Source organism: Rhineura floridana, chromosome 11 (genome assembly GCF_030035675.1).
Source record: "Rhineura floridana isolate rRhiFlo1 chromosome 11, rRhiFlo1.hap2, whole genome shotgun sequence".
In the NCBI taxonomy this organism is placed as follows: domain Eukaryota; kingdom Metazoa; phylum Chordata; class Lepidosauria; order Squamata; family Rhineuridae; genus Rhineura; species Rhineura floridana.
Window position 1 is genome coordinate 53,645,602 of NC_084490.1, and position 24,432 is coordinate 53,670,033.

The 24,432-nt window shown below is 40.5% G+C and overlaps 1 protein-coding gene across 8 annotated transcripts in view; it reads right to left on the bottom strand.

Moving 5' to 3' along the window:
• The window catches only part of ZNF385C (zinc finger protein 385C), a 199,248-nt gene that overhangs the window by 122,741 nt on the left and 52,075 nt on the right, over positions 1 to 24,432 (bottom strand). For all 8 annotated transcript variants that reach the window (XM_061590907.1, XM_061590904.1, XM_061590905.1 and 5 more), the window contains exon 2: positions 1,246 to 1,497. In XM_061590907.1, coding sequence (XP_061446891.1) covers positions 1,246 to 1,497 — 252 coding nt within the window. The remainder of the gene's footprint in view (positions 1 to 1,245; positions 1,498 to 24,432) is intronic.

The window sequence follows — 24,432 nt, forward strand, 5'->3', positions numbered from 1 at the left end:
GTTGGCATTATTACTAAACCATTGTTTGCAGTCATGGTTAGGAGTGGCTTTGCAAACTGTAATTTGAACTAAACCATAGTTACCAAAAATAAATATGAAGATTCAACCCTAACCATGGATTGCAACAAAAAAGGAAAGGGAGGAGAAAATCTGCATGGAAGAGGGATGTGGAAGCCCCATGGTTATTACTGTTTGCAGAAGACCTTAGCAGCACCTCTTAGAACACCCATGTTATACTTATTTCTTTAAATCTGATGATCAACTATCCCATATTTAGGGTATTCAAAACCATTAAACATTTTAGTTGACTAGTCATCAGCTCATTAACCAATTTATCTGTCATATTTAAATAAAAGTCATTATTACCAGTATCTCAAAATAGATGCCCTCTTGAGATTTCAAAGTTAGTGAGAAGTGTGAGATAATAAAAACTATTTGTCAGAAAGAAAGACCATAATCTTAAAGTTGTCATCATCATTGTCGTCGTCATCACTGATTAATCCACTACAGATTTAACAACACAAGACAAGGTTCCTGCCCAAAGGAGCAAACAATCTAAAATTTTACACAGGGAAGCAACAGAGGAAGGAGGGAAGGACCTCTTTCTTGAGCATTCATCCTGATTTGTTTGCAGGGAGATTAGATGATGTTAGCTATTTAATGGGCATTCATTCCAATCTATGGGGAGGTTAGATGACGTTACATCAACGTGAGCATTATCCCACATTTCCCAGTGCATTTTCTCTTCACCTTCCCTATCACAAAGAGCCTGATCTTTTGGGGAAGTGGATTTGTTGTGGAAGATCTCCCTATCAACTACAACTATGCAAAATGAATTTGTCGATATGCGATTGAATTCCACCCCAGAACAGCGACAATTCAGAAGCACCCTTAGCTTCAAGCAGAGGATGAGAACATAGTGAATTAAGCCAAAGGCTTCACAGAAAATGTGAGTTTTGAGAGCTGAAGGAAACACCACACAGGTATTCTGGGAGGGAATTCCAGACATAAGGGGCATCAAGGCAGAACGGTGTAAGAAAGTAAGAAACATTTGGACAGCTGAGGTGATGATTACTGCCTGATGGTGGTGGGAAACCCTATAATCATGCAGGTTGCCCCTTTGAGTTTGTTGAGGGGTTGGATTAAGAAAAATACTGTGGTTGTGGTGATGTTTTTAAGGACGCATCACAGTTCAAGCTCTCCATCAAACTTCCTGGAGGACACATGGGTAGACTTGGACCTTACCTTGGCTTGGCAGGACTTTGCCTTTGTTGAGCTGCTTGAGGCGCTTCTGGTGAGACTTGCCATTGTAGTGGATCTGGGCTTGGACTGCTGAATTGAGCTGGATATTGCACACCTCACAGAGTGTGAATGATGAGTGCTTTTTTTCTCTTTTTGTGCGCTGCTCTGGTGGGCATCCTATACCAGGGCTCTCTGTGAGGTTCTCACAGATGCTGCTCCCAGGGGAGTGAGATGGGCTCAGGGGCCGCTTCATCCCTATTGGGAGAGGGGGAGAAGAAGAAAAATAGCATCTGCCTGATTAAACACACCCAATGAATTTGGGGGACAAAAGCCATAATTATAGCTTTAGTTCCCTTCTATACTGAGCCCCTTTTGTGCTGGTCATCAAGTTACAAAACCACTAGCACTACAAAGAAGCCACCTCTAGATGGAGTAAACTGCCTTTGCTTTAGCCTACATGGCAGCTTAATTCAGCTGAAATCACTGCTAGATATAACTGCAAGAATTACATCTTTATTTCACCACTCTGTCACACGCCCTCTTTGCTACACGGTGGAACTTTAAGCAACCTTTACATATCCATTTTTCTTTGGAGGACAGAGCACTGGAGACATTGGCATCTAACTCTGCAATGATCTGTTCCTTGCCATCTCCAAATGCTATCTAAAGCCCAAATTTACACAGTGATATTCCCAAGGTTAGTGAGTTTGAAACAGACCAGCTTTAGGTGTATTGATATGTTCAAGGGGTGATTCAGAGATTTTTTGATGCAGGAAGAGAGAACTGGGGGTTCTCTCCACTCACTTCTTTTTCATTTCATGGTATGTGATAACACAAAACAATTGCAAGGTGGTTATCTCTAGGTGAGCAAAGTTCACACTTACCTAGAGAAACAATGACGTTAATAATTGAAAGATAATCAACAAAGGGATGAGATTGAAACACCCTGGATTTCACTCATTTGCAAACACAGGAGGTTTCATACTGAGAGCTAGTGCAGCATAAGGTTACAAATAGGACCTGAGAACTGGTTCTAATTACACCTCTGCTCCTTCCCATGTGCAGGATGAAGATGAAAGTGGCCTACCTTACAGGAGTGTTGTAAGGAGTACTGCAATTATGCAAAGGGCTTTTATATCCTTTAAATGTACGATATAAATGCTAAGTATTATTGTTATTGTGCCACAGTAACCATCAATGGATCTTGACTGAATACAGAAGGCAAGAATGCTCATATAGTTCACCCTTTTAATTCTTGTTCATGGATGAACACTTTTACTATTCTTATGTTTTATTTCCTGCTTATTCTATGGTATTTTGAACTTTAAAACTTTGATAAATTATTTTGTATTTTTAAATATCCTGTAAGTCCCTTTGAAGAAGTGATGAACAAACATAATAAACAAAACATAATAAAAATACTGGTGTTGTCCATGAATCTGCTTCAAACTAAAGGCTGTTCCATACATCATATGGCGGCAAGCCCAGGATTGGTGCTGAACAGACATTCAACTGGGCAGAAATGGCCAGTTTGGCTCAGTGAAATTTTGTCGGAAAGTGGAATTAAATCATTGCACTCTGCCAGACTCTGGCGTGAATTGTGGAAGCTGGAATGGGTCCCACAATCCACTGCAGGCATACATGAAAAAAGGTCTGGTATAATTTGTTTTCATTTTGCTTTATTTGGGGCATTTATACCTCAGATTTCCAACACCCAAGGCAGTGTACGTAAAATCATAATAAAATATTAGCAACAGATTGATTCCAAGATGATTTACAAGATTTTAAAACAACCCACACAAATACAGTACATATACATAAAACTACAAACAAAAGGTGAGACTATCAGGTAAAAAGAGCAGTCAACCTAAGAAAGGGAAAAAAGCAATAATGGTGCTAAGTGGTGAGGCCATTCCACGTGGGACTGGAAAAAATGCCCTCTCTAATTGCTACCAGCTTCACCTCAAGGAAGACACACAGGTATTCCTTCAGGTACCTGGGTCCCAAGCCATTTAGGGATTTAAAGCTAAGCACCAGCATTTTGAATAGGGCTCCAAAACAAACAGGCAATCAGTGAAGCACTTTTATAACTGGAAAAATATAATCTAAATGAACTGTCCAGTTAAAAGCTCTATTGTGCACGAGAGTAGCTTCCAAACCAATTTCGTAGGCAGCCACACGGTATAACACACTACAGTAGTCCTAGCAGGACGTTAACAATAAAATACAACAGTACAAACAAAATCATAACATCATAATGAAAAACAACATCAAGCAATACAAAAGATAAAAACAGAGCAGTAGCATTAAAAAAAAGCACTATCACAAATTAAAAGCTTCGGAAAAGAAAAAGGTCTTTGCTCGAAATGCAAAGAACATCAAGATAGGTGCCAGGTAAGCCTCCCCAGGAAGGAGTTTCCACAGATAGGATGCCACGACTGAAAATGTTCTTTCCCTGGTTGCCACATACCGCACCTCTAAATACAGAGACACTGGAGATGGGCCTCCAGTCTTAACATTATGATCATGGAGAGGCAGGCACTCCTTTAAATGGTGAGTCAGTGGTAGCCAACATGATGCTTTCCATTCCAGATATTGCTGAATTACGACAACCATCATTCCTGACCATCAGCCATGTTGGCTGAAGCTGATGGGAATTATAGTCTAACATCTAGAGCAGCACTTTGGCTATTCCAAGGCTATTCCAAAAAAATCACACACACCCCGCCCACCCTTGTTGCACAGGCTCGAATCCCCCAAATCCAGCATGACTGCAGCATTTTTATCAACCTCTTGCTACACTGGAGACCTCTCATGGGATGCAGAGTCTGTTCTACATCACATGATGGAAAGTTACTAATGCAGTAAGGTTTAAAGAACATCATCAGATTACTGAACTGGAGACCTTTAGGAAAAAAGTCAAGGATGTAGCAAGCTCACGGGACTGCTTTAGGCCATCTCCCATACCTCATTGTAGAAGGTCTGCATTTCATGAGAGAAAGTCCCTGATTCAGCAAGAAGATCAACACAATGCTCCTTTGCTGCAGCATAGCTCTTTGGGATGCAAAATGAAGGGTTGCATGAGACCTTCCACTCACATGCCCTATACATTCATATCAAGGAGGAAGAAGCAAATATACCTTTCCCCCTCCCCCCACTCCCTGCCTTTGTTTCCAAAGTGAGCCTGGAGCTTGCGCATAGCAGTGGGTCCATGGCCTGCTCCGTAAATGCTCCCATTCACAGTAGAAACTGTGGTTCTAGCCCAACATACCTGAGGGGATAGAACTCTGACCCATCCCCACACTTGACAGGGAACCATAACTAATTCCAGCTCCTTGACTACACCACGTTTGTTGAATTCACACTATTCACTAATAGGCAAAAAAACCTTTGCGGTTTAAGAACATACCTATAGTCAACAGATATTTCTATCAAACTTTAAAAAGCAGGGAAATTGAGCAGCTATAGTGAATGCACCAGGGGAACAGGAGATCTGACTTTCTTTCTGAGATATTGTACTGCCCTACAAATATGTAAAAATGCAAACACAGTTTGGGTTGGGTTTTCACAGTCTAATTCACTTCCTGTGTAGCTTGGAAGAATTTGGTAACATGTGCCTCAGAGGAGGGGGAAGGGAGAGGAGGAATAGGGGTGGGGAGGAAGGGGGGGGGAAGGGGATTGGGCAGGTGAGCCCTCGGCAGAGGGAAAGCCACTTTCCTTTCCAAAAGAAAAACATTGTGAATAGTATCATTGCTTTTCAGGGTTTTCTCCACCTTTTTATTCTACAGCAGACACATGTAGTCTCCCACCCTAATTTAAACCAAAGCCATTCCTGGCCACAACCATGCCAAACATTTATTTCACTTTAAACAGTCATGGTTTCCCCCACAAAATTCTGGGAAGTGTAGCTTGTGAAGGGTGCTCAGAGTTGTTAGGAGACGCCCTATTCCCCTCGCACAGCTACAATCCCCAGAATTCTCTGGGAAGAGGGGCTGACTGTTAAACCACTCTGACCACTGGAGAGCCCTGTCAGGGAAATAGGAGTCTCCTAACAACTCTCAGTACCGTTCACAAACTACACTTCCCAGGATTCTTTGGGGGAAGCCATGACTGTTTAAAATGGAATAAATGTCTGGTGTGGGTGTGGCCCCGATTAGCCAAGCCAAACAGCTGTTAGTCTGGCTTTTAGAACACTGACAGTTGATTCTTACTGAGCATGCCTGTGCTATCATAGACTCCAATGTTTCTTAAATTAATTAAAAATCAGCCAGGCATTTTTTTTTTAGCTTTTAAACTGCAGAAGAAAAAGGTCAGAGTATGGGGCAAGGTAAGTAATAGGATTACAGGTACTCTGTGAACATGGCTGATTTTAATGAATTTCAACAGATTATGAGAACTCACAGAAAAAAGTCCAACAGGGGTCTGGATGTTTTTCCGCGTTTTACTTTGAACTCCGAATTCTCTCTGAGTGTTTTGTGTATAGCCATGAGAACTTAAGAGGGTTGTTAAGCAAGCGTTTCTGAGTTCAGGACTATAAGTTTTGTAAGATTTTGTTTTGAAATGAGCTTATGGGAAGCAGCAGAATGGCATGGGTAGTATTTTCAATTTAACATGGTGGAATGTGAAAAATCCATGCTGGCTGTAGTATACAGGAGCTGATGGGAGTTGGAGTCCAACAACACTGGAGAGCCACGTGTTCCCAATCTCTGTCACAGAAATACATTAAATCCTCATAGAGCGGAAATCTAACGGTCATAATAATATGCTAGCAGTCAACCTGCATGCAAAAAATGCACACGCAAGCCAACTACTTGCATGAACAATCTGGCATCTAGATGTGTCAGAGGCTTCCATGTATTGTTGCCCTAATGTCTGCCCTTCTCATGTATAAAGCAGGGTGGAGTGGGGGCTGCTTTATATCAAAGGGGGCACATGGGTGAGGGAAGCTATAGTGTTCCTCCTCCCTATACTCAGTCATTTCAGGCATTTTTCTCCTAGCCCAGCTCACTTCCAGTACCAGGGAAGTAAAGGAGGGGAGGATTCAGCCCTCCTCCTCTCCCACCTCCTTTTGATGTTAAAATGACTTCACCTCCCAGTTTACATTCAGGCAGGCCTATGGCTGCCCCCATCATGTCTTGTTTGACTCTCAGGGTACTCTAGAATACTGGCTGCGATCAAGGAATGGATACTTCATTAGCACTACAACGCCACCTGAACCTCACACCCCTGGAACATGCAGACTGCCCCAAAATAGGACCGTTTACCCACCACGACCTTCTCACAGAATGTCCTGTAACATCCACACCATGGGGTGCCACAAGCAGAAAGCAGGTGCATAGCAGGAAATCATGTGGAAAGGACATGGCAGTGATGTTCCAGAGATCTCTGAGATGGGATGGCACTAGAGTTTAAAGCAAACAACAACATGAATAAGTTCTACAAGACTTTATAGCATGAGTGAAATTTGTGCAAAAAATAATAATACGGAACAAGATACAACATTGGTTGAAACTGCACTGAAAAGGTTAAGTTTTTAAGTGGGCTTTGAGATCCAAGGCACATGAGCAATCTTTCGCACCTTGCCAAGATCTCAGATGACCTCTGACCCAGATGTGCTATGGTGTGCCACTGAGTTTCCGGTGCATATATTTCATTAACTGTTTCCCCACAGGTGACCAGGTTATTTTTAATATTGGCAGAAATTAAAATTGGAAAGTTATCTGGACAAAATACTTTCTAAAGGCAACTGCTCTCTAAATAAAAGGATACACAGCCATTCAAATTAGCTTGGCCCACTATCACAGCTCCAATTACAGAGTTTTAAATAACCATTATCTATCGTGGATGCGCTCATCTCATTCACTTAATCTCTCTGGTGCCCGTTTGTCCCTCCTAGAATAGCTAGCCACTGCAATTTCTCTTTCTCTCCAAACAAATTAGTAGAATTAATAAAGAGAACTCTAGGTCTGATCATTAACATGGTAGCAGCCATGCTGGAGCTACATAAACAGCCTTGTACACGCTTCACCTAATACTCTGAAGGAAAACAAGACACACTCTGACAAACTTTCCTATGGAACAACTTATTGGAAAAGTTTTGCCTACAATTTGGGTCTTTCCAATGGTTTGAGGAGGAGGAGAACTGTAAAATAGGCATAAAAATGCATATACTACTGAAAATGACATTCAAAAATGTATTAGGGGAAATTGCATACAAAAATATGTCTATTAGGAGAAATTCATATTAAAATGCTGATGAATTTTCATGAGGACTTTAAAAAAATCACACACTTATTATGTGAATACGTGGACAACTGAACTTAAGACTGAAAAAATGAGAAATGGAGGGAAACTAAAATTGTCATTCACCCACCCCTATTAGGTGGCAACTGTGGTTACTTACTGGTTAGGGCAAATCACTTTGCCCATACTCACTTAAGAGTCACACTCTTTATCACTACTTCACTGCCTTCTCTAGAGCAGAAACCCTGGGCAGCCAAGGTGCTTTTGGCAAGTTTCTCTTTTTTTTTACCCTCAACTCAAGAAGACAGATGTCTATGCTGTAACAAGACCTTAAGTGGCCTGGGCTTTAAAATATAAAAGGAAGATCTTCCAGGAGCAGCTGTCAGAACAAGCAGCAATGTGAGGGGCAGGGGAGGGAGAAAGAGAATATGGATGATGGATAGCAAGAGATCCTTGACAGATGTCTAAATCTCTTTGAAATAAAAGAAGGTCAGAACTCAGAAGTCACACTCTGGGACAATTCCAGAAATCACTTTACATTAATATTTTTCAAGTACCCCCACTTCCAAGCAGGGCTGCTTTGACCACTATAGCAAAAAATGTAAACACAGAGATCTATTTCTCATCCCAACACAAACAACATGCAATAGGATACCAAGCCTATTCATTCTGCACTTTTATTTGCCTTCCCAAAGTATAAGCCTATGTAAAACACCATTCCCTTTTATCCAACAATCCAGTTATCTGAATGTGTTTGGGTGTTTCGTCTCCCATTGCCCCAGCCTGACAGACAGGTAAATCACAAGGTTGAAGAGGCACCACTATATAGTAAGTGAACTATCTGTTGTTATCCCCTCCACACCTTGCCCACAAAATTTTATTTTAGTGCATGCTGTTTGATTAGGTTCTTTTCTGCCTGACTTTCCAGCTGGGCAATCCTGTCATCTCTGCAAGATGGAGTTTACGAGTGCCTACAATGAATATATTTTTCCTGCCACTCCCTTAAAAACAGGCACACAGATTAGGCTATTTTTAAAACTTTAAATGCAGAACTGTGTGATGAATGCACACACCACGATTCAGTGCAATATCTTAATGTTCAAGAGAGATGTCAAAGAAAAAAGCAATGATAACAGTCAGCACCTCATTTTGCACACCCATTAATGGTAATTCTCTCTATTTCAGAAATTCAGAAATGAATGTGGATCCTTATGTAGCCAAAAGGGCACCATACACACAAGAGAGTGGTATCAACAGGCCTGGGTGAACTCTAGGTTTTGCAGAATTACAGACAAATCTTTAGAGGGGGGAAAAACCCAAGGGAGAGAATCCCTAAAACAGATCAACAAGGACAGGGCGTGTTCAGTGGGCAGGGAATGCTGACTGGCTGTTGGGAGAGGATGGAAAACTAGGTGGGAGGAGGAATGGAATGGAGTATCATGCAAGAGGGCACGGCTGGCTTACTGTAACACCTGACAGGAGAATTGTACACTACACAATTTTCTAACAGTTGCCACTTGTGTGATACTATCATTAAGCTTAGCCCTGGAAGGCTGTTCCACACCAGGAGCGAAGTCCTGAAATATACGAAATAATACTGACGAGCATGACTGAGCACATGTCTTTTCTTCACCGTTGAAGACTGTGCTGGGGAGATGGGGTTAGATGTGAATTCATGGGTAATCCCTAACCCCTCTCTTTTTAGAAATGAAGAACCCAACACAAAGGAGCTATGCAAATACTCAGGAAAGCAAACCACACTGTTACAAAGACTACACCTTTTGCTCAATTGGTTTCTTTTTCTTCCACGCTCTTCAATATGGTGGAGAACTCACTCCTCTCCTACTCTCTAGATACAACTAACTTTAAACAAAACGCATTCCCACTGAACAACAAACCAATTGTAGGAATTATAACCCCCTAACCATACTGGGCTGACAGTAAATCTGAAAACAGTAAGCAAGCTGTCAGGAAGAGAGTCCTCACCACCTCATTTGTAATCCTCTAAGGTCAGTTTTATAGCTCTCGTAATACAGTCCATAACCTGAGGTCTTTTCCCTATTTTAAATCTTAATAATGTCATAAAACACAACGCCGCTAAAAACAAAATTAAAGGGAAAAAGGTGGAGCGGGTGCATGGCAATGACAAATGGCTAGTGAGAATTCAGAATGGCAGAAATAAATCTAAAATGGGTCTGGTTTATAGACAAGACACAAGTAGATAACGGGAGGAGGATGCTCCTCAGGGACACCAACACACACTTTTAGGGGGAACGTTATGGAGGATAATTCCTGGTGACTGTATTTTTAGAACCTTGGACAACTCCTTAACCATTTAGCGTATGCCTATAAGGTTTTATTTGCTGGGGGAGGGGGGAGAGAGAGCGCAAAGGTCAGTTCATTCAGCCTTCTCTCGAAATGAAAAGCATTGCAAATATCTTGTGACTTCACCTTGCAAGTGTAGAAACTGGTGTTTGGCACCAAAAAAATCAGCATCCTGAGAATTGCAGTTTTTTTTCAAAAATAACTCTTTAATGATGCAAAGCAGAACAGGTCTCAGGACTCTGGGGGCCCTTGGGCATGAAACCCTCAGGAGCTCCCCCTAACCTGGAAAAGGCAGGACACAAAAAGGGAGATTTCTCTTAGGTTACAACTGATCTTTTTGGATACTCTGTACAAACTGAAAATGGTAACACTGTTAGGGCAGTGAACCTTCTGTTGATCTTGGAGCCCAAGCAAATGCCCAAACCTGAGCCAGGTTGGAGCCAACCCTGATGCAAACATAAGTTCAAAACCATGTGGGCTATTTCTGCTGAAATCACAGAAACTCAGGAAGATTTCCAATTGTTAGTGGTCTTTGCCCCTCACACAATGAAGAATAGCTCAGTCAGTTGTTTTTGCCAAGATAGCTAAAAATGGAAACTATATCCAGAGGCAAGAAATCTGCTGCTTCAAGGTGCTGGGGAACGGACACACCTGAGGATGACTTTCTCCACTGTGCCCTCCTTGTGAGCCTCCTGGAGGCATGTGGTCAGACACTGTGAAAGAGACAGTTGGTCAATTTGACAAATTAGGTGGGAATTAGGTTCATTCTCAGGTTCTCTTGTCAAGTGCTACTAAGTCCAGTTTGGTGGTTTATTTTAGAGTTTTGAAACAAAATCCAACATTACTACCGCCAATTTCTTATTTAAAAGCAATACCTGTCAAAAACTTAAAACATGAGTTGTATCATGTTTAAACGTGAGAGCTGTGGCTTCTTTTTCTCCCTCTTGAAAGTCATATAATATTAAGCAAATTTACAAAAGTGCCCTAGTTGCAGACAGGTTCTGTGTGAGCAGCTACTGGCACAAACTGGTAATGGCACAAACTGCAGTACGCATTAATTAACCAAACTGGGTAATTAATGGTATTACTCTGGGTTTGTAAAACTACTAATAAAGCCTGAAGGTAACATGATAGAAGTGTGTAAAATTATATACTTATATACACAATTATACAGGAGGACACTGAACTTGTCAAGGATTTCAATACCTTGGCCCAGTGATTAACTAAACTGGAGACAATAGTCAAGAAATCAGAAGAAGGCTAGGACTGGGGAGGGCAGCTATGAGAGAACTAGAAAAGGTCCTCAAATGCAAAGATGTATCACTGAACACTAAAGTCAGGATCATTCAGACCATGGTATTCCCGATCTCTATGTATGGATGTTAAGTTGAACAGTGAAAAAAGTGGATATTTTAAAAATCAGCTCATTTGAAATGTGGTGTTGGAGGAGAGCTTTGCAGATACCATGGACTGTGAAAAAGACAAATAATTGGGTGTTAGAACAAATTAAACTAGAACTATCATTAGAAGTTAAAGTGATGAAATTGAGGTTATCATACTTTGGACACATAATGAAAAGACCTGATTCACTAGAAAAGACAAGAATGCTGGGGAAAACAGAGGGGAGCAAAAAAAGAGGAAGGTCAAACAAGAAATGGATTGATCCATAAAGGAAGCCACAGACCTGAACTTACAAGATCTGAACAGGGTGGTTTACAAGAAATGCTCTTGGAGGTCGCTGATTCATAGGGTCACCATAAGTCATAATGGACTTGAAAGCACGTAACAACAACAGCAAAATTATACATAGCATGGAGAAAGTAGCAGAGAAAAGTTTTTCTCCCTCTCTCAAAACAGTAGAATTCTCATCCAATGAAGCTGGATGTTGGAAGATTCTCCCAACAGACAAAAGAAAGTATTTATTCACACAGTGCATAATAAATTATAGATTTGGCTCCCACGAGAGGCAGTGATGTCCACCAGCATGGATGGATTTAAAAGAGGATTAGACAAAATTCATGGATAAGGTTATCAATGGCTACTAGCCATGATGGCTGTGCTCTGCCTCCATGCTTCTGAATACCAGTTGCTAGAAACCGCAGGAGGAGAGAATGCTCTTGCACTCAGGTTCTGCTTGCGGGCTTCCCATGGGCAACTGGTTGGCCACTGTGAGAACAAGATGCCGGACTAGATAGGCCATTGGCCTGATCCAGCTGGCTCTCCTTATGTTCTCCTTATGTTCCAAACTTGAGTTGTATGAGCTTTTTAAACTGAGGTACAACCAAGCTACCGTGCAAGGTATCACACAGCCATCTAACCAGCACTTCTTCACCCTAACAATTAATATCTGCCTTCAAGGAAATCATTCCCCACTAGCTTGTCTGCCCATAGAACCACAGTAGATGCAAAGAAGCCTGGTCAAGGCTAGGTCATATTCAGTTGATATGGTGTGCTTGCAAGGTCTATACAACTTCTGTGCAAAGTGAGTGTGCACCCTTGACACACACTCAATACTACTTTGTTAGAGAGCAGCAGTGGGCTTTCATGGAAATTGATTGACTGATCTCATTGAGGTACCCCCAGGGTTCTGGATAAAACTGAGCATTCTCAGAGATGCCTATCCATCTCGATCCCCAAAAGTAACAAGGACAGAAGGAATATTACATGCAACACTTATGTAGATAGCTTGATCCATTGCAGAACTGCTTTTATATTTTGCATGCTCCTCCCAGTGTTTAAATCTGCCTCCCTGTGGTTAAGGCAACATGTTTATTCAGCATTCATCCCAATTTGCTTACACAAAGCTTACACAGTGGTTAAACTATGGCTCATCCTTATTGAGCATTCGTTCCAATTTGTTTACAAGGTAGCTATTTGTGACAATGAGCATTAATCCTGCATTCATCCTGATTTCATCCTAATCTTTTTTTAAAAAGATGTCTTGAAAGCTTTTTTTAAAAATGTTTTTAAAGATTTTTTTAATGTATTTAAAGTCTGTTTTTTATGATGTTTTAAAGTGTTTTTAGTGCTTTTGTTTGCTGCCCTGGGCTCCTGCTGGGAGGAAGGGCGGGATATAAATCAAATAATAAATAAATAAAATAAATAAATAAATTTGTTTGTGGGGTATTTACACCTTGTCCCATTAATAATTAGTTCATCCCACCCTTCTCAATGTATTTCCCAGTCATGACAGAGTCAACAGCAGATCTCCAGTATCTGGAAACTACAGACCAGTCAGCCTGACATCAATCTGTAGGAAAATTCTGGAACAGATTATAAAGCGGTCAGTCTGTAAGCAACGTGAAAACATTGCAGTGATTACTAGAAGCCAACATGGATTTATCAAGAACAAATCCTGCCAGATTCATCTTATCTCATTTTTTTTTAATTGAGTAACCTCCCTGGTTGACTGTGGGAATGCTGTGGACATAATATATCTCAACTTCAGCAAAGCTTTGTGAAAAAGAGCCCCATGATATTCTGATTAGCAAGTTAGCTAAATGTGAGCTGGATGAACTATCAGGTGGATCCACAGTTGGCTACAGAACCGTACTCAAAGAGTGCTTATTAATGGTTCCTTCTCAAACTGGGGGAAGGTAACAAGCGGGGAACTACAGGCTCAGTCCTCTTCAACATTTTTATTAATGACGTGGATAAGGAAGTGCAGGGAATACTTATCAAATTTGCAGATGATACAAACAATGAAATGAAATTGAACAGGGATAAGTGCAAAGTTTTACACTTACGAAAAAGAAACCAAATGCATAGTTATAAGATGGGGGATACTTGGCTCAGCAATACTACATACGAGAGGATCTTGGAATTGTTGATGATAAGCTAAATATAAGCCAACAGTACAATGAAGCTGCAAAAAAGGCAAATGCTATTTTAGGCTGCATTAACAGAAGTATAGTTTCCAAATCATGTGAAATCCTAGTTCCTCTCTATTCACCACTGGTTAGGTCTCATCTTGAGTACTGCGTCCAGTTCTGGACACCACACTTCAAGAAGGATGCAGACAAACTGAAACAGGTTCAAAGGAGGGCAACAAGGATGATCAAGGGACTGGAAACAAAGCCCTATGAGGAGAGACTGAAATAACTGAGCATGTTTAGCCTTGAGAAGACTGAGGGGAGATATGATAGCATTCTTCAAGTACTTGAAAGGTTGTCACACAGAGGAGGAGGGCCAGGATCTCTTCTCAATCGTCCCAGAGTGCAGGACAGGGAATAATGGGCTCAAGTTACAGGAAGCCGGATTTTGACTGAACATCAGGAAAAACTTCCGGTTAGAGCAGAATGACAATGGAATCAATTATCTAGGGAGGTGGTGAGTGCTGGAATAGGCAAATGTTGCATGTTCACTTTAAGGGATATTTGAGGAATATCCCGTGTACCTGTTTTACCATGATGTAACTTCCTAGTGGGTGGGGTTAGTTACCTGGTTTCCTCTTTCCTTTGTCCTGGGGATTCTTTGAATATTCTCCATTGCTGATCAATCCACCATTGAGAGAGGCCGCATGGTAGAGAGCATCAATACCAAAGACTAGAGATAGACTGAATACCTTCTATTTTCTTTCATCTAAGCTACAGCCTATGTTTCTAACATATGAAGAGGTTGTGAGTAAATGCTTTTATCTTTTACCTAAGAAGATTGTGTCTGTTGTTATTTATATAGAGAAAGGTGGGGCTGGTTACATTCTCACTCTGCTGCTTGTGTTTTTATATCTCTGCTAAGAAATAGGAGCAACCAAATTAGTTCCTATTTCTCTCTGGTATTTTTATAATACCGAACAGTGAGCTGGAAACATTCAAGAGGCAGTTGGATAGCCACCTGTTAGGCATGCTTTAAGTTGGATTGGTCCACTCAGTCTTCCATCTATTCGTGGTCGGTAAAATGAGTACCCGGCATATGCTGGGGGGTAAAGAAAGGCCGGGGAAGGAACTGGCAAATCCACCCCATATATACAGTCTGCCTAGTAAACGTTGCAAGACGTCACCCTAAGAGTCGGAAACTACTCGCACTACAAGTGCGGGGACACCTTTACCTTTACCTAATCATTCTTGTAGCTCTCCCTACAGGATCTCATACCAAGGTCCCTCTAGCCTAAGAATCTTCCAACATTAGCCAGCCAGATGTACTGATGCAGTGGTACATTTTTAAGTGCAGCAGCTTATCATGACAACCTCCATAGCCCTAACCTCAAGGACAGCCTAAAAATGCAGGCAGCTGGGCACAGAGAGAGAGAGAGACAGAGACAGAGAGGTGGAATATAGCATAAGACTTAATTGATTAGGATCAGCATAACTGCAAACAGTCACAAGCAGGCAGTGATGCTTACTTCTGACTGCATAGGTTCAACTTGTAAAATACACTGCACTTCAACAAAAAGCTCTTCAGCCACCTGAAATGAATTTTCATATAGCTGTCATAGCTAATTCCCATTGATAGATCTATTCCCCAGGAATTTGACTAGTGATAATCCTTTTGGGAGACATCCAAGTCAGTGGCTATGGATGTATTATTGTATTTAAATGTATTTTTGTAAACCACTTTGAGCATAGATCTGTGGAAAATGCAGTATATAAATAAACTATGACAATTCTGCAAACATTTCATCTGGAATATCTTTCTGAAAATCACTGTGCCCAAAACTGTATATAAATGTATGTATCAGAATAGAGTTTGCTAGAAATAGACAGTATTTTTTCCCAAAGACTTGAAGGCAGTTTGAAAAAGACGGATTCCTGCTCGTAGGGTCTAATTCATCTCACTTTCATCTTGACTGAATGAAACAGATTTAACGTTTTCTTTGTAGTTTAAACCTGCAACATCTGTTTGTACTGGAGTTTAGTACACATAACAGCAGACGGCAGAAATGAATAAGCTGGTAAGACTCGTGGTTGAAAGAATAAAGAAACCTAAGGTTTATTACTCTTGGGAAATACATGTGGCCATGTATGAGGTTAGCACTAAGGAGGAGGAGGAAGGAAGGAAGGAAGGCCTGAGAAAAACAATCTACATATCAACAAGTAACTAAAGAAGGAATCAGTGAGGGAGGAATAAGTTGCCTTTCTGTCTATTGCCTCCACTGGTTCAGGTTATTTGTTACAAGTGTTTACTCCCAACAGTTAGATCAGAAGCAAAAGTGTCTGTGCACACCAGTGTTTTTCAACCAAAGTTTGTGAGCATCCCCTGGAAGGTTCCACTAAATTTTACAACCTCCCACATCAAGCCCTTAACTTTCCTCTTATACTTTTCAATAGAGTATTTATTACCAGTTTTTGCTTTGCTTTTTTCTACCTTGAGGGGCAAAAATTGGGGTTGGGATTCTGCAGGATATAACATGGTAGAGGGGTTCTTTAACCAAAAACAGGTTGAAACTGCTGGTATACACTACAGAAGTGGTGCCTCCCTTAAAAGTCTTATTGGCTGCTTCCAGACATTAGGCAACAGTACAATTATGTCTTCCACTGTTCAAAATGCATTTTCATATAGTCTAAACGCCAAAAGACAATGAAAACAGAATAAAATGCTGACTGTCTTTCCTACAGCAAACAGTGACTAATGCCAAATAAAAAGATCAACCACTGCCCATAGATATAGCTGTACTGGGACACACAAGGTGAACTGAAAAGAATCCGTTGCTAGGCTTGAACACGCTTCCATACTGCTGAGACATACGTCAGCCAAGGTACTTGTCACAACTGCTCTCAGAGCATGCACAAACCCAGCAACACCTGCCAACTGCCTAGCAACACTTTCCCTTCACCCCAGAGGTGCAGGGCAACTATGGTAGAATGCTGAAGGTGTTAGGCCCTTTTCAAGTGATTTCTCAGAGGATGGTGGATGTGGGAAAATTGGTTCTTCACAAAGAAGCATACCTCTAGAATAAGGGTCGCTAACCTGTGTCCTTCAAATGTTGCTGGACAACAGCTCCCATCATCCCTGACTACTGGCCATCCTGGCTAGGGCTGATAGGAGTTGGAGTTCAACATCTGGAGGGCCATAGTTTAGCCACCCTTGTACTAGAGACTCAGGTCACAACTGAGCCAAGTTTAAATGATTACTGAGTTTGATTACCAAATCACAAAACCACTGAGTTGGAAGAATGAGTCAACTGAATCCAATCAAGTTCACTAATATAGGAGCTTGCACAGCCTGCACTGAACATTGGTCCAAATTTGCACACTGGAGAGAGTTAACCTGTTCTGCTCAGGCAATGGCAGAAAGATGAAACTGCAAGGATTTAGAGAAGGCTTCTCCCAACCTGGCACTCTCCAGATGTTGACTAAGTCAAGAAGCATTACATTGTGTTTTTTCCTCCAGAGAACTGAAATGCTATGAAAGAGAGATTGCTTCTAGCAGTGTGGACTCAGATTTACTATTGCACCTGAGCAAACCGACTGCCTAGGGAGGTGGTGGGATCCTCTTCGCTGGATGTCTTCAAGCAGAGGCTGGACAGCTATCTGCGGGAGATGCTCTAGCTGTGGATTTCCTGCTGTGAGCAGGGGGTTGGACTCGATGGCCTACAAGGCCCCTTCCAACTCTATGATTCTAAACAAGTTTTGCAGGTTCTTGTATTTTTCAAATAATGCAAAATCTGTTGCTGTCTACACCGTTGGCAAATGATGCCTCTGTCATCCCACCTTCAGCTTACTTTTAAAAAAACTATTTCTAGTTTCAGGTTGTGTACGCACTCCCGTTTGCTCTGCACCCAGTGTGCTCCCACCACCGGTTTTGGAAGCAGTTTATACACAACATTAGCCACAATCCATATCTATCTTATATCTATCCTGTTGTTTCTTATGGAATACTGTGTTTTGATGCATTTTCCCCAAAACTAGTTTCGATCCAAACTAAGGGGGGGAAATGACCTAGCTGCATTTAAGCTGGTAATGTGCACAGACAGCCTATGAGAAGAGGAGATTTTGTGGAATGACCCACAAGCAGGTTCCTGACCTGAGGATGTGCTGCAACACTGGTCCAGCACTAAGCAGGTTTTCTGTGTGCGTTTAAAGGAGGAGGGAGATATAGCTTAGTAGAAAGATATCGGGAGTTAGATCAAGAGAGTCATCAGGAAAAGCGTCCTAACCTATATTTTAGAATAAGTTTCTTAGGGAGATTGCAGTTTTTCCTTGGAGGTTTTCAAGAAAATGTTGTGCCTGAGGATCAATTGTGCCTCTTTTTAAACCTTTTGATACTGGTACCGTTGTTGTATTGAAATTTTAAAAACTGTATTTTATATTTTAAGTTTTGTAAAGCACCCAGAGGACTTGATTGATGGGCAGTATTACAATACTGTAAATAAAAACATATAAAGCAGTGCTATTGGGGGGGGCAGAGTTGCATTATCCCTATCTTTCTGCTGTAGGCCTCAGGCAAGGTTCACATGGAAGCTAAAATCCATATTGAATATGAAGCTTTTCCCTTCACAATAGAGTTCCATGGTTCACAAACGTTCGTCCTCTCTACCTTTCAATTTGCTGTTTTTCATTCACACACGTTCACATTTATTAGTATCACTGTTTCCTTGTGGCCCCGCCCCCAAATTTACATGTTAACTCCCTCCGGAACATCTCCATCACTAATCGAGAAGGGGAGGGGTGCAACTGACACAAAATTACTTTTTTTCTGTTGTCAGTTTCATTTCCTCTGGACAAAGCCCTTTTTTGTGAAGGAATGAAATGTTTATAATGCGCAGTGTGTACAGTAGGGCCCCACTCATACGGCGGGTTACATTCCAGACCCCCGCCAAAACGCAAAAATCCCTGGAAAGTGGGACACAGCCGGACTTCCGGGAAGGGTGACTTAGCCTGTGCCTGCTTTTGAGACGGGCTCCTGCCTCAAAAGAAGCTTATTCAGATATATCAGTCAGTTTTTTCTTTTTTTTTGACTGATTAAACTTCTCCCGGGTAGGGAGAAACGAAGAGATTAACCTCAAAGCCTATTTTTGTTGGGACGACCAGATCTCATTAATTTATGGGACGAGGTCCAGCCGACGAAGGTGGGACGGATTTTCAACAGCAAGCTCTATCTGTTAAAGCGAACGTTCATCTTATCTTCTAAGAGAGAACGCACTAACAGGCAAGCACCCTTCTTTCTATATTTTTCTTTTACTTGACTTAAATTGTTGCTGTTTAAAAGAGATTTGCCAGATTGATCGGTTTTTGACATCTCACTGGGGAGCCGTAACTTCTCTCTGCTACGCACTAATTAATAGCTTATCTCTGTTTTTGTTGCAAAAAGCTGTCCTGGATTTGCATTCTAAAGATACACACAGAAGAGGGATTTCTATTCCAGATTTTTATTTTGAAAAATATTATACTGTTTTGAGACTACTCTCTTTTTGGTCTATTTTATTTTGACGAATCTGTTTCTTGACGATTGCCATTAATTGTTTCGATCCTGGGAACTGCATTTTGTTTACTTAACTATTGGAGAGATAAGGCTGTCTGCTCTGTTTATACTGTGATGTCACCAAGTTTGGAGTATTAACCCAATTGTTGCTGAAATAAGAAGTGGTTTTCCTATATTTTTCTTTTAAAATGGCAATTAAGAAAGTGGCTGAGAATCTGGAAATAACTATGTTTCAGAAAATAATGGATGAGATTGAGATAACGAAAATTGAATTGAGTAAAATGAAGCAGGAGATTAAAGATATAAGGGTCCCTGTGAGAGAGGTGACCCTGGAAGGGGTCCCTGTGAGAGAGGAGACCCCGGAGATTGGAACAGGGGTCCCTGTGAGAGAGGAGACCCTGGAGACTGGAATAGGGGTCCCTGTGAGAGAGGAGATCCCGGAGATTGGAACAAACGTGGAACAGGAACAAGATTTGGAGTCTATGGACTTTAGAAATAAAATCTATTGTTTGGAACTCAATGTTATCTCTGAAGAAATTAATGAAGATTCTAGAGATAAAGTTATCAATGGCATGGATTATCTTCTGGACTGGAATGATGTGATGGAGCCCAATTTAGAGAAAATCTATGGAATTAACTGCAGCCATGTGACAATGGAAAAACTTTTAAGAGATGACCCAGTGTATTTTGAAAAAAAGAACAGAGATATGATTTTACAGCAGTATTTCAGCAACCTATTCAGAATGGATGGCAAGAAAATATTTGGGATAGAGGTAATTCCCATCAGACTCTTACTATATGACTATGGCTTTGACAGCAAGATTATTATGGAATACTGATAATGGAAGATTGGATATTGAAATTACTGGACTTAACAAGATTACTGAAGATGGAAGATGGAAAATGGAACTAATAGAGATAATAGAACAATGGCTACTGAAATTACTGAACCTAACAGATTCTGATGTGATGGATTAATTGAAATGTTTATTTTGACTATGGTTATGACAATAAGATTATCATAATTAGTAATGAGATGGATTAATCGATATGCTTATCTGGAAAAAAAAAATTGATAGATATATTTCTTAAAGAATTGAAATCTCTCTTTGACTTTTTGTGGAAAGAATAAAGTAATGTTTATGAGATTTGATGATTAAGTAAGATAACTACTGGAGGAAAGTGATTTTATAATATGACTTAAGAGACAGGATTGCTATATATTATAGACTTATAACTGATTTGATCTTTGACAAATGGGAAGTCAATATTTTACTCTTTATTTTTTATTTTTGTTTTTTTTTTTCTTTTTTTCTTTTTGTTTAACTATTTTTGATTTTGTTTTTTGTCTTTGAATGTTTTATGATTTTGTCTTGTATGTTTTATGAAAATTTGAATAAAAATTATTGAAAAAAAAAAGGAAAGTGGGACACAGCCCGAAGCCTGCTGCTGCTCCGGCACAATCAGCTGTACAGTACAGTTGATCATGCGCTTCAGCTGATCGCTGTCAGCTGGAGCGGAGCAGCTGGAGCTCTCCATGCTGCAGCAATCAGGTCAGCTGGAGCTCCAGCAGCCACGCTCCAGCTGACAGCACTTGGCCCCGGAAGCTCCCTGCTGATCGCCCTGCTGGCATCGTATTAGCAGAACACCGAAAAGCAGGGCCCTACTGTATATTTTTGTGTTTGTGTGTGTGTGTGCACACAACCTCTTTGTGAACAAGACCTTAGTTGCAACAGGGCTTCTGCAGGAGCTTTCCCCAGGCTGCATCCCAGCCGGAAAGTAAAATAGCAAGTAAACAGAGCGCATAGCTGGTTTAAAGGACCGAGGGAGGGAACTTGCTAGGTGGGATGTGGGGAAAAGGAAGGCTAGAGCATACGAGGACCAAGCGGGGGCTCCTCCTCTGCCGCCGCCACCCTCCCGGGGCTACCAAGGAGCGCGACAAGGATGGCAGCATACATCTAAGCATAACATACAAAAATATATGTTGAGATAAAAGTAAAAATAGGAAGTAAATGGAGTGCATTGCTGGTTTAAAGGACTGCGGGAGGGAACTTGTTCAGGGGGGAGAAGTGGGGGAAAGGGAGGCTACAGCGACCGAAAGTTTGTTCGTCAGCAGCAGGAAACAAAATGATGTCCATAGACAGTGTAGGGGGAGGAGAAAGGGAGGATCTCAAACGGCGAACAACCTGTACAGCCAAAAACCAGTGGAGAAAGTGACCACACAGCAGGTGGGCACCAAAGCGGATGTGGATTTTCAAACCAATTTTGGATTTTTATCGCATTGATTTAGCTCGGACTAAAAGGCAATAGCAGCTGAATGCACTCGCATTGCCAAAAACATCATGAAAACGGTCCAAATTAAAAGGATCTCCAAAAAGCACCAGATCCCCATTAACCCTCCATGTGAACGAACCCTCAATTTGTGTGCAGACCCTTGTGAAATATTTTCCTAGGATCAGTCAGTCAACTGCCCATACATTATTTCAGCTTTTCCTCTTTATTTATTTATCTATATTGTTTTAAATTTTTAAATTGTGTTTTAAATTGTTTTTTAAAAGATTTTAAATTGTATTTGTTTTTAGTTATTGTAAACCGCCCACCAAAAACTTCCCAGGAGGATTGCTCCGCCTGTGACTGCCTCTGAGACGAGCTCCCATTTCAGAGGAAGCTTTTTCAGTTTTAAAACCAGTCAGAAGAATTTTTTGACTGGTAAAAACTTTCTCCCAGGCAAGGGAGAAATGAAGAGATCACCCACAGAAGCTTCATTGTGTTTGTTGGGGACTGGAATTCATCAGGATCGCCTATGAATGAAGGTGTAGCCAGCAGCGTCTGACAGAGTCAGGGAATTCAAGCAAGCTCAAACTGCCTAAGCGAGACTTTTTTTTTTCTTTAAAGAAAAACGGATTTTAACAGGCAAGCATCCTTCTGTCTACTACTATCTACTATCACTCTTATCATTGTTACAGTAAAAGAGATTTGTTATAGAATCAGCAACAAAGAATCCCTGGGTGAGTTATACCTTTCTCTTTTATACATGGAATTAAGGAAGAAGAAAATCGAAATAGCTTATCTTTGTTTTTATTGCAAAAAGCTGGCATGGAATTGAGCATTATAAAGATATAAATGGATGAGGGGCATCTAATTTGAAGAGAAATATCTGATTAATATGAACATTTGAGTACTATTTGTTTGGGACTGTTTTTTCTGGTCTACTTTATTTTGACGAATCTGCTTATTCTTTATGCCACTAATTATTTTGATGCCGGGAACTAAGTTTGTTTTGCACTCTTGGTAACATAAGAGATAAGGCAGTCTGTCTAGAAGATGATGTCAACAGGCTTGGAATATTAACTCCTTTGTTGCTGGAAAAAGAAATAAATTGCTCTTTGCTTGAGAATAGTGGCTATATTGGAAATTGAAGGGGGTTTTTTTTTTTTGGTCTTAAGAATGACAATCAAGAAAGCAGCCGAGACCCTGGATGTACAGGAAGGGGTTCTCTCTTTAAACATGTTTCAGAAAATAATGGATGAGATTAAGATAACGAAACAAGAATTGAGACAGAGCAGACAAGAGATGAAAACTGAATTTGGCAAAATGAAACAGGAGCTGAAAGAAATAAAGGATTCTATGAGAAAAGAAGATATAACTGGACAAGCAACAGCAAATGAAAGAAAAATTAAAGGGAAGGTGCAAGTCCTGGAGATTGGAATAGATATATCAAATGTGGAATTTGAAAAAGATTTGGACTTTATAGCTGTGATGGATCCTGGTGACAAAGATTATTGCTTGGAATTCAGCGCTGTCTCTGAAGGAATTGGTGAAGATATCAGAGATAAATTTATCAATGTTTCAAAAAAATTTCTGGACTGGAATGATCTGATGGAACCTGAGATAGAGAAAGTTTATAGAATTAATTCCAGATATGTGACATTGGAAAAACTCTCAAGAGATGTGCTAGTGCACCCCGTAAAAAAGAAGAACAGAGATATGACTTTACAACAATATTTCAGTAACACAGTCAGAATTGATGGCAAGAAAATATTTGTGATGAAGGAAATTCCTATCAGACTCTTACTATATGACTATGACAGCAGAATTATGTGTGCAAGGATGGACGATGGAAGATGGAACAAACACTGATAATGGAAAAATAGCTGTTGAAACTACTGGATTTATTAGACTTGAATAGATGGATTAGTTGACATGTCTATTTGGAGAAAAATCGATAGAAATATTTCTCAAGAACTGGAAACCTCTCTTTGACTTTTTGTGGAAAGAATAAAATGATATGATGTTAATGAGATTTAATGATTAACCAAGATAACCACTGGAGGAAAGTGATTTTGTAATATATTAAGGGACAGGTTTGTTATATACTATAGACCTATAGCTGATTTAAGACAAATCGGAAGTCAATATTTTTATTGTATTAATTAATTTGTTCTTTTTGTTTTTGTTTTGTTTTGTTTTAGAAATCTGAATAAAAAAATTATATTAAAAAAAAAAAGTAAACCGCCCAGAGAGCTTTGGCTATGGGGCGGTATACAAGTTTAATAAATAAATAATAAATAAATAAATATGAAAAGTATTTATAACCTGCCCTTCATCCATATGGATACCAAGGAGGAATACATAGAAAAAACAATGATTATACAACAATACCATCATTTTCAAACACAACAAATGAAGGCAGCTAAAATCAACCCACAGCAGAGTGGGCTAAACAATCAACATTATGGCTGCAGTCCGAACCATGTCTACTCAGAAGCAAGCCTCATGTCATAAAATGAGGCTTACTCCCAGTTAGGATTGTAGCCCAAAACTCTTAAAATGCCTGGGCAAACAAATGTCTTTAACTGAGATAGAGATGTCAGCTCTTCTATAATGCAAACCCTTAGGTCAGTGGTTCCCAACCTTTATGAGTACAGGACTCCCTTTATAAGCTCAAAAATTGTGACCCCTACAATCCTAATTGTAATTTTAGCCTCTGTTAACTGAAAAAATGGTGCATGGCAAAATCACATCGCAAAATATTCCTTTCCATAAAAAGCTCCCTGCAGACAGGGAGGTATTGCTTTCTTTCCTTAATGAAAAGGCCCAATCAAATTGGTATCCCCCTCCCCCACAGTCTGTATAGTCCTGTCTCCCAACACCAGTGGGTTATAGTGTTGGACTAAGATCCAGGTTCAAATCCCCACCCAGCCATAAAGCCCACTGGATGACCTTGGGCCAGGCACAGTCTCTCAGCCTGACCTATCTCAC